At 39.6% G+C, this 11,773-nt stretch overlaps 1 protein-coding gene across 1 annotated transcript; it reads left to right on the top strand.

The window, feature by feature from the left end:
• The first annotated feature begins 521 nt into the window (after positions 1–521).
• On the top strand, positions 522–11,034 carry LOC117574849 (relaxin receptor 2). Its single transcript, XM_034258848.2, has 9 exons — positions 522–710; positions 2,107–2,406; positions 2,488–2,671; positions 2,739–3,023; positions 4,050–4,121; positions 5,293–5,364; positions 9,217–9,288; positions 9,557–10,000; positions 10,056–11,034. Exons 1-9 carry the CDS (start codon positions 623–625, stop codon positions 10,870–10,872), a joined length of 2,334 nt encoding a protein of 777 aa, XP_034114739.1. The 5' UTR covers positions 522–622; the 3' UTR covers positions 10,873–11,034.
• Positions 11,035–11,773: the final 739 nt, after the last annotated feature.

Here is an 11,773-nt window from a genome sequence, read left to right as displayed (position 1 = left end):
TATTGTGATGATTGAAATAATGAGCCACCGTTTTGGCATACATTCCAAATAAAAATGTGTGCCGTCGACGACCTTTTGCGGAAATTATAATATGTCTTTTCGCCCTTGGACTTACGTTTATTAATAAGGCAGACACATTTTTGTCTTGTGCTTTTCGCAATTTGTGAATTTAATCAACCAAATAAATAGTCTTAAGCAATGTGTTGGATGTGCATTTTGGTGTATTCTTTAAATAAATTGATATATGTATATATATATAGAATTTTCATTAAAAAAAGAAGCCGATAGAGAAAAATTAGTAATTTTTTAGACAGCGATTTCGAGAAGAAAATTATTATGTTCTTCAGTGTATTATCTGCTCATATTTTTATAGCATTTTTTGATGTAGCTTTAATCACTTTGAAGCAATCAAAATTAGCTCAATGAAGTGTCAAACTTAAGCTAAAACTCAATGAGTCAGCGGATTGTGAATCTGTGGACATGCCCAAGGAAAACTGTCCAAATATTCAACTCCGCCCAGAGGCTGTGCCTGCAACGGCAGTCGAGTAATTAAACACCCTACAAAAAAAAAACAGGAGTCCACCGATAAGGATAAGATAAAGTTAACAGAACTACTGACAAAATGGTATACGGAAGGAGCATAGCCGTGGGCATTTGCCTGATGACCATTGTTGTGCTCTACTCAGTGCTGATGTTTTATCTAAGCTTAGGTAAGTTAAAGTCCGAAAGAATGGATAAAACTTTAATATTTATTAAGCTACTTCCGAAAACTCAGTTGAGTCTAAAAATAAAATCAAATCAGTTTTAATCTGTATTTATTAAATTCCTGATCCATTTAAACAACTTTTTTAAAATTGAAAATAAAATCGCAAACAGCAAACGCTCATAAATCGATGCGTTCAAAAGTATTTGAAAGTAATTTCTTGTAAAATACGATAGCAAAAAAAAAAAACCAAATCGAAACCATAAAAAAATGTGCAAACTTTGTCTAGGGAAGAAAACAATTTGCACATTTATTTCTGCTTTTGCAGGCTTCTATACTTGATGTACGTATTTTGTTTTATGGTCCACACACATTTTCATCGTGTTTTTTACATCTATATTTCGCTTCTTATGCGTCTATGGTCAATTTGCCTATTGATTTGCTATCGAGAATAAAACGAGAGCGGAACGCCAAACAAATACTTGATGAATGCCATTTTTTGGCTTAACGCGGCGTATGATGTATTTATTTGCAATAAACACGTACAAACAATACTATCAAAGCAACAAGAAATTTGTATTAAAGAATTTGTATATCTGCCAGCTTAAGCCAAGCACATTGAGTAAGCGTCAGCCGCCAAGATAAATTGCAATTGAAATTGAAGTTGAAGTTGAAAAGTGTTTCCTAAAGCCGAGCGCTTTCATTTCATTTAGATCGGGACAGGTTCAAGGATGCGACTAAGATTGTTTATAGTGACGCAATTTGCACATAAGTTGGCCAAGGTGCTCGGCTGGGACATCAAAACAGTTGACGACTTATCATAAATATGATAAAGGGCCAAAGAAATTGCCAAAACTATTAGGAATTGTCTGCTGCAGGACATTGAGGCGACAGTTCTTTAGAAATGCTAATTGATATGCTATTGTCATGTTTTTTGTTAAGTTTTTCGAATCGATTTGAATTGAATTGAATTACTTGAATTGGAAATAGATACATACATAAATAAGTGAATGCAGAACAAAAGCGATTCCAAGCCAAATAAAAGCAATCAAAAGTTTTGCGCACATTAATTTTAATTGATTTGGCCATTTCTCTATGCTCGACTTCTATTGAACTCTTTTTTGGTTATCGAATTGAACAAATGAAAGACATAAACAGTTTTAGTTCCGCTCACTGCTAAGATTACTCATACGCAGTGTAGTCGAAAATATTCCTCTTTTTTTGGTAGCTGAATGAAAAGTTTTTAGCTTTAAACAAATAAACGCAACACTTTATTATGCTAAGGGTATTGAGGTCATGTTGTTGTTGTTGTTGTTGTTGTTGTTGTTGTTGTTGTTGTTGTCTGTGTTGTCTATGTGGCAGCGAACTCTTGTGATATTAATTATTTTCTACGCTTTCTCAAGGACCGTGCCCCACGGGCAGCTTTGCCTGCAACAATGGCATACAGTGCGTGCCGCAGCGGCAAATATGCGACAAGAAACCCGACTGCACAGATGGCAGCGATGAGCATCCGGTCGAATGTGGCAACACCTATGGCAGCAGGGAGTTTGCCGATAAACTTGTGCGTAATGCGATTGCGAAAAAGAAGGAACAAAATCAACGCCCAATGGTTGGTGGGTCAAATGTAAGCGCCGGGGATTTGTTATCGCCATCGGCGGCGGCGGGTAACAGCAACAGAAATCAAAGCACGTCAATTCCGTGTGGCAAGTACTACAAATATATTAATGCGGATATAGTCGTGATGTCAGCGCCAATCTTATTTGTTTTATTCAAACATATTCCAGCTATCCTCACATATCCTCGACCCCAGTGCCAATGCGGTGGCGGCACAATGCTCTACTGTGGCAAATACGCCAAGCTGCGTCGCATGCCGCGCATTAGCGCCGAGGTAACCAATCTGTTTATCATCAGAAATAACCTGACACTGCGAGAAAATCTATTTGCAAATCTGACGCGACTTCAAAAGCTGTAAGTTTCCTACACTCACGTCATATCCATCAGCGGCATTTCAACATAGATTTTGTATAAAACACAGCACGCTCAAATACAACAACATATCACGTGTGCCACCGGGCAGCTTTGGCGGCTTGCCACATTTGGAACGCCTCGAGTTGAGCCACAACAATTTTAGCCAATTGCCGCACGGCATCCTTAAGGATTTGCATGGTCTGCAGTGGCTGTTTCTGGTCAAGAACCAACTGCGCTACTTTCCCATGGAGCATTTGGCTTCAATGCACAAACTGGATTGGCTCATCCTCAGCCATAATCGCCTCACACTACACAACGAGCAGCTGTCCAAGGCACCCGAGCTTCGTGAAATGTAAGTAAAGTTTTCTGGTCTCTGTTCTGTTTAGTTTTTTTTTTTGGGAGTGGGCAGAATGTCGCTGCTATTTGTTAGATTAAAAAAAAAGGACCTCTGCCCAGTGTAGCACACAGTGTCCCCCTTCCTCCCCTCCTCCTTTATGGGTTGTGTACTCGTTCAGTTGATGTATTCAAGCGTAAAATGCTTTACAGTGTCTGTGTCTGTCCGTCTCCGTCTGTTCGTCTGTCTGAAACACTGGCTGGACCCTCTCCGGTTCGGGGGCGACTATCAAGTGCAGTTGGGCATGTGTTGTACACATAAATGCCAAGGTAGAGGGGCAGCAGTTATCCCCCTTACGATGTGCCATGGATGGCATAATAACCATCTCGAGCCAAAAACGCTTAAAACGTTTAACCAAAAAGCAAACACAAAAAAAAATAAACAGCAACTTCAACCTTAATAAAGAAATTGACGCAAACGCTCAAGCAAAGCGTTGGCTAAAAATACCATGTTAATTAATACGAATAACTGCAATAAATACTTCATGAGGCATTGCTTAAATCTCTTGACAACATAACTGGCTAATCTGGCATTTTATTGCCTAGCAGCAACTACTAAATATCAATCTAACTAACTTACTAGTCTAATAACTAACCACTTTCAAAACCTTCATCTATCAGTTACGTGCTCAGGCATGCAAGGATGCAGACAATGGGCTTAGTTGAGTTCCTTAGCTACAGCACATACATCAAGCATATCCTTGGAGTTTACAGTTATCTTTATACTCTATAAAATTCATTTCTTTAAAGGGTATATAAGTACATTTACAATTCGAAACAAGCAAAAATGGGGTGAAGAATAAGTTTTAGCATTAACAAAAAGCATTATTGATAGAGAGAAAACAATTCCGTTTGAGAAGTTAATAATATTCTCAGAATATTTGATTTAACGCCCTTGAGAGTATATTTGTTTCGTTGCATTGTAATTGACTTTTAAATTCATGCATTTTATTTGTACTCATCGTTGCTGCACTTTATTTTACAGCTATTTGGATCACAATCGAATCGAATACATTGGCGAGAAAACTTTTGCACAATTGGATAATTTAGAGTTTCTGTAAGTAAAGTAAAAGGAAGATACCCCCCTTTATCTTTACCCCACCCCCACATAGTTGTACATATTACCCTATCCCCAGACAATGTGCGATGTGCACGCCACTTTTCAAGGCAGCCTCCCATTACATTTGGCCATTTCTCTTTGCGTTTGTTTTTGTGTTCTTGTTATTTTTATTTTTAAATGGTAAATGGTATTGCCTCCCCCTTGACTCTTGGCGCAAAAGTGTCGAAAAGTCTATTGAAATATGTTGTACTTAGGTTTTATGGTGCGTATGCGTAATTTTTACTCTTGAGTGCATTTTGCTTTCGTTTTCAGCTGCCGCTATCATTTGCGCTTCTACAAAGATTTATATGGGTTACATTTGCCTCAATCCCAGTGGCACATTGTCAGCAGAAAATACAACAACAATAACAACAACAAACACAAAATACCAAAATACAAAACGAGAGGAACTTCAAACAAATTGCACATACGCACAGTTGACATGACATGGCAACTCCAAGTTGCAGGCAAAATAATATTGAATTCGACACCTAGACGCTTGAATTTATGCGCCAATAAGCATAAATTTGACTTTCAATTGTTTACACATGGCATATGCTAAGCAAATATTTAAACGTAAATCGAGTCATGTAAATTGCTTATGTATTTGTGAGTGAGTGTGTGTGGGTGTCTCGCTCTCTGAGTGTGATGTGTAGGCTTTAGTCATATATGTGTGGCAATTTGAAAACATTTATCAGGCATCTTCGTCTGCCCGGCGCACATAATCATTAATTTATGCATCAATAGCTGACAATATAAGTCAATGGGTCGTCTGGGCACCCGGCGCGTTGGTAAGTGAAAATAAATCAGCATCCCAAATTGCCGCACGTAAATAAATGTGTTAGGTCACCTCCCCTTTGCCCTCCCCTGATCAGATCAAAAAAATAAACGAGCCAAAGCCAAAGACTAAACTGTTTAACTGACACGCTGCGTATACGCAATATTTCGTAAGTTTATCTATGCGAGCCGATTGATTGAAAAAACATTCAAATATGCATAAAGAATGACCTCTTGCTAGCGAAATATTAAATTTGTATAGAATTAAAATTGATTAATATTTTGATCTTTTAAATGCTTTAACTTTGTTTAGCAAAGAATAAAATTTGCTTTATTAATATTCTAATTTCAGTGACCTGCAGCACAATTTAATTACGCACATTCATCTAAGAGCCTTTGCCAATCTAACCGCCATATCAGACATGTGAGTATAAGAATAAATTTTAATTTGTAGCTGACGCTAAGTAAGAATTATTAAATCACGATGCTAATTAGCATAATCAGCTTAAAAATGCAATGAACTGGAATAAAACTTCTACCATTTCTTGATGTATATAATTGCAATGAAATTAGTAGCTACAAAGTTTCTCATATCATAAAAATAAACTCCTAACTTTCTTTTATAGCTTATTTAATAGTGAGGCCTCGCGAATATGTAAATAGTGTTAGCTAATAGATCGATTTATAGTCGATCAATAAACTACATCGATTAAACTTTCAATTTTCTATTTTATGATCGCAACCACGCCTACTAATTTCGCGTATTTATTGCATAAATTATTAGCTCTGCCTTTATGACAGTCATATACAATATAAAAAGTAAGATATGCGATAACTGAAAACAAAAATGAGTACTAAGCGGACAATCTATAAGCGCTGAAACTCTGCAGTCGCTCATAAAAATGTTAATAGCCATGAAGACAACAAACCACCGTGGCGTATGCTTAATATAAACTAGATGAGATTCTAATTTGTGTGTTTGAAATGATAAATGCTTTCCGCTTATTAGAAACAGCGCACTTTAAAGTTGAGTAGTTTATGCTCTCGAGAAGCAAAGAAGCCTCTTAAAGTTGCGGTCCGCACAGCAGAATTTATGGCTTCGATTTCTTAAGGATGACGGTTACATGTTGTGGCCACATAGTATATATGTAGTATATAGTCTAGTAAAGTGGTGTGCTTGCACATAAATACATATATCAATATCATATTTAATAAAAGGACGTCGCCGGCAATGCCATCCACGGAGTCTGCTTGGCATCAGGCTGTGGCGTTCATAAATTTTACCAACTCACATACACAAGATACACATACATAGATCAGCATCAGCATGTCAAAGTGAACACACACACAAGCAGTTGCTGTTGTTGTCACTTGACCAAAATTGGCACGCAAAATATTTAAGCAAATGTGGTATTTGCTGCATTTGTATCTTTTGGGACGCTGTCTGCCCCTTTGACTTTTGCCATGGGGAAATTGACGCCTTCAGGCGATGACAGCAACAGTAACAGCAACAGAAACAGCAACAACAGCAAATAAACAAACCGTATTATGGGCAAATAAAAATGCAAATAAATTTGTATTTTATGTGAAAACAATTTCGACAAAGCAGCGCCTGCTTTTTTGCCTTTGCCTTTGCCTTCGCCATCGCTGATGTACGCCATGAATCTGGCTTTGGCACTGTTGCTGTTGATGTTGCTGGTCCTGCTGCTTATCCTGTTGACGGAGCCCATAATGAAGGAGTTTATTGAAATTGTTGCTGCCTTTGGTCTTGCTTTGGTCATTATTATCCCTAAAGTCATTGTTGGCTGTAAGTAAAATCCTTTGAAATCACAACGCTCTGATGTTGATGATGTTCTAACCCTCCCGGGCACAAGCACACCCACTTTCTTCGTCTGTCCAGCTGTGTGTTGTGTGTGTGTGTGGTTGTGTGTATGTCGTTGGGTGTTTGCATGCAAATAATGCGCCTGCAAGCGTGCTGTGAATTTTTGAGCAGCTACCAGCGTCGAGTTCATAAAACAAATGTGACCTTTATGGCACTACGTTTTGTATCTTTCAGTTACGCATCTTAATACTGCTCACACGATGCGCGTGTGCAAGTGTATCTACGTATGTGTGTCTTTGTACTTTTCTTCCTTGTCATGCGACTCACATTTCTGCTGAGTTGTTTATTCGCTTACTCGCTTGACCAGCGTGTGTGTGTGTGTTCCTTACTTACTTAAATGGCACATAAAAAATCGCAGCACTAATTTGATTTCTGTGCCAAAAACGCACTGACATCTTTCTATTTGAGTGCTGTTTTTACTTCGACTTCTGCTGCTGCTGCTGCCATACAGGGTGTCTCCGCTGGTTGCCGTTGGTGACGTTAATTGCGGCCAATGATTGTAATCCCGTTGTAAACATGACGCACGCGAGGACATTGCTCGAAAGGATTGAACAGCAGAACGTGCCATTTCCAACGATTGCCTAATACCACCATTTTAATTGCGCAAAATGACAATAATTTGAGCCAACTCGCTAACGTTTGTTTAAAAGGGGAAATGAGTGATAGATGACTTAATTTAAATATTAGAAAATCATCAGTTAAATTGACTATTAAAAATATTAAAAAGAATGCCTAAGATGCCATTAAATCAAATTGATTTATTCTTTAATATATGACGAACATTTGTGATTTAATAAAATACAAATAATTAACACTATTTATTTAACTATAGAGCATAAACTTGTTCGTTTAAGCCTAAGCTCTGCTTTCAATTCGCAGTTCACTCCTAATACAACTATGCACATTTATTTGACATGTTGTTAACTGCGCATTGACCCTCTCTCAGTATTATACCCTACTATGTATCTATATATTCTGTGCTGTTTGCTTGCGACTGGACTGAACGTGGGCGTGAGCGCGAACGTTGAAGCTTTGCAGACGCATTACATTGCCTACTTTCGTGCGCAGGCAACCACAGAGCGAGTTGAAGCATTGAGTGACACGTGTGTGTGAGTGTTATGTATGAGTGTGTGTGTGTGTGTCGAGACTAAAGCAGTGGACAGACATTATTTGCTGCTTATTTGGGTACTTATGTATGTTGAAGAAGATTGTGCCAGCAACTTGTTGCCGCTATGGCCAGAGAAAATATGTTAATTGTCGTCTGAAATTGTCAAAGGCCCAAAACGAACAACAACAGCTGGCTGGCCGGCTGGCCTTATGTACACACTTATTAAGTAAAGAATTTATGCCGTGGGCATACCGCATGAAGCCAGCTTTGGTGGAATTAAATTCCATTGCAATTTACATAAAATTGCTTGATAAGCCTCATTAGAGAAAAAGGCAGTTGAGAGAGATGGAGATGGAGATGAAGAACTGTCAGTATTTTGGGACATATCAAAAAGCAATTTATGCTTTAAGTAAAACATTTACTTTATGGCTAAGCTACTCCCACCGACAACGACAACGACAACGACAACGAGAACACAATGCAACTTTATAGCTGGCAAGCAATTACCAACTAGAGTGTTCGCAGAGAGGAAGGGGGCGTGGCGTATTGTCTTTGTGCGGCATGCCATAAAACCAAACTGTTTTCACTTTGCGCTGGCATTGATTGACCAGACAAGTGCAACGAATGGAACTAAACAGCAACAGCAGCAAAAGCAGTCGCAGTCGCATCTGTATCAGCTGCTGCACTTCACAAGAAGACGGAGACGCGTTGAGAGAAGACGTTGACGGTGAAGGTGGACAGTGGATGCTAAGGAGATGACTGGAGCCAGGACCTTTCCTTTTGGCCCTATCCACAGCTGTCTGCACGCTGTCATGAATGATGCGCTTTTTCCTGTGACTGACCAGCTAAACATACCACAACATCCCCCAAGATCCCCTCCCCACTATGTGCTCGCCCCTCCATGCAAAACTAGCAACTGTGCAGTGGTTGTGCTCCAGTGATTTATATTATGCTCACAGCTATTAAATAAGAATTTTCGTTATTATGTCTGACATTGCTGTGGAGTGTGTGCTTTTATTGTGCGACTTTTAAGTCATGCGATTAGCACTAGAAACAACTTTTTAAAGGCATCCTTTGCACACACACACTTGCAATATTTAAGTGCACACACACACGAACACACCCACATACATATGTAATGTGCCTGTTGAAAGCATCGCCTTGGGTTTGTTTTATCAGCACAAAACGTAGCCCCATTATTTGGAGCTTATGCGGCGTATACGCAATCTTAAACACAGCGCCGACTCTCGTACAACGTATTCATGCATTTTGTTTTACTTTCACAGCCTCCTCATTGGCAATCCCATTAAGGAATTATCTGGCGAAATATTTCTGTATAACAAACGCCTCGAAGCGCTGTAAGTAAAGAACAACAACCACAAAATAATAGAAAAGGTAGCTCTTTTGGGGTTAAATGTTAACTTAAATTTATGTTTATGACTTTAAATATGTTTTGTGCCTAGTGCGGCTTGTTTATTTCCAAAACATTTACTTAAATTACAAGCTGCTTAAATGTAAATTTCGTGATATAAGTTCACCTCAAGGGGAAGCTTTATTTTGTTTAAATTTACAATAAACATTTCATTTTCACTTTAAACATTAAAACTAAAACTTCTCCTTTAATAGCTCACTGGCACACATGCCTCTGCCCATAGATCGCAATTTGGTGGAGTCTCTGAACGTATCCTTTTTGAATTTGAGTGGCATAGAATTCGATCGCATTGATTTCACGGCGCTGAATAAGATGCATAGCCTGAAGTACATTGTATTTGACCGCTTCTTCTACTGCTCCATGACCCCAAAAGTGCTGATGTGCAGCCCCAAAACGGATGGTGTGAGTTCCTTTGAGGATCTGCTGACCAAGCCATCGTTGCGTTACTCCACCTGGTTCATGGCATCGCTGTCCATAGTGGGCAATCTCATGGTGCTCTGGGGTCGCTTCATCTATCGTGATGAGAACGTTGCTGTCACGATGGTTATTCGGAATTTGGCATTGGCTGATTTGCTAATGGGCGTTTACTTGGCCATCATTGGAGTGCAAGACTATCGCTATAGGCACGAGTATCACAGGTGAGTTGAAATCATTTCCGCATTTTTTGATTATTGATTATTGTTACTCCTGCAGAGTGGCTCATGATTGGACCAATTCGTGGCAATGCATTGCAACTGGAACGCTGGCGGTCAGCTCCTCGGAGGTATCCATGCTCATACTGGCCTTCATGTCGCTGGAGCGTTTCCTGCTCATCGCGGATCCCTTTCGTGGGCATCGCAGCATCAGCATACGCATCATTTACCTCTCGCTGCTGTGCATTTGGCTGACTGGCGTTGCCTTGGCCGTTACACCCGTGCTCATCTGGCGCTCGAGCACACAATTCTATGGCAAAAACTCTGGCACTTGTTTTCCCCTGCACATCCGGGAAGCCTTCTCGCTGGGCTGGCAGTACTCGGCCATTGTGTTTCTGGGCATTAATTTGCTACTGCTCGTTATGATTGCTCTATTGTATACGGCACTGCTCATCTCCATTTGGCGTACGCGCAGTGCCACGCCCCTTTCGCTGCTGGACTGCGAATTTGCGGTGCGTTTCTTCTTCATTGTGCTAACCGATGTGCTGTGCTGGGCACCCATCATTGCCATGAAGATTTGGGTATTCTTCCAGTACAATATATCGAACGACATCTATGCCTGGCTGGTCGTCTTCATTCTTCCCCTCAACTCGGCTGTCAATCCGCTGCTTTACACCTTCACCACGCCCAAGTATCGCAATCAAATTCTGCTCCGTGGCTGGAAGAAAATCACATCACGAAAACGCACCGATGCCGGACATGGTAATGCCGCCACCACCACAACGGGCACGGCGACGGGTTCGTCTCAGCAACCGGATGATTGCACCACAACAACGGCCATCAAATCGATGCCATTATCGCTGACCATGAGCCAGTGATCAGTGCCACTGAGAATAGTCGAATACAGTATGCCAAAGTCAAGTCATAATTGCTTGGCCTCATTTATTATGTCTATATGCTGTCCATGTATACGTGGATATAAATGTATGTATGTACTATATGTCTATATGTGCATCCAAGTCATTGTTAACCATAACAAACAAAAGCGTGAAATACATTCATTGTGATATTTGTAACAGATTTATTTTTAATTCGTGGAGTGGGGACAAAGTGGATTTGTAGATTTGAACTCAACTTAAAGGAAGGGAATTTTGACAAACATATATCTGCTATATAACTTAATGTGAATATCTTCAGTATATCAAATATATTCATATTTATATTATATTGAGCTAACTTTATTGAACTACTTATTAGTAGGAGTACGTAGTTCATCGCAGACTTATTCATTATGTTACATTATTTGCCGTATTCTCTTTGTGCTGTGTTTCAAATTTAGCCAGAATTCATTATATGAAATTTTCGCATTGTCTCCAATTGCTCGAGTGTCAGTTGCAAGGAGTGCTTATGTAGTGCGTGTAACCGAAGTCTGCAATGCAAGTAAAGAAAGTAAAAGAAATACAAAAAAAGAAATATAGCAACTTTTATCGCGCCGGAAATCCTTGATGACACACACTGCTTTCAAAAGGCAGCCACAATGCTAGCACAGATAATCACAGTATGTAAGTTGAACCTCCTAGTCCTATATCTCATTCATGTCCACCATTTGGGCACGATGCGGCTCTTTAAGACAAACGCGAATAGCTGCTCAAGTTGTCAAACAGCATGTCAGTAATGGTTGCCATAGTCGGTACGAACATCAATTTTTTTAAGGTGAGCATCGACAGTGTCGATTCGACTCTTTCAATAATATTATTTACTACATTTTATATTGATAGA

The sequence above is a fragment of the Drosophila albomicans genome, chromosome 2R (genome assembly GCF_009650485.2).
Source record: "Drosophila albomicans strain 15112-1751.03 chromosome 2R, ASM965048v2, whole genome shotgun sequence".
In the NCBI taxonomy this organism is placed as follows: domain Eukaryota; kingdom Metazoa; phylum Arthropoda; class Insecta; order Diptera; family Drosophilidae; genus Drosophila; species Drosophila albomicans.
This window is presented reverse-complemented; position numbering and strand designations above follow the sequence as displayed.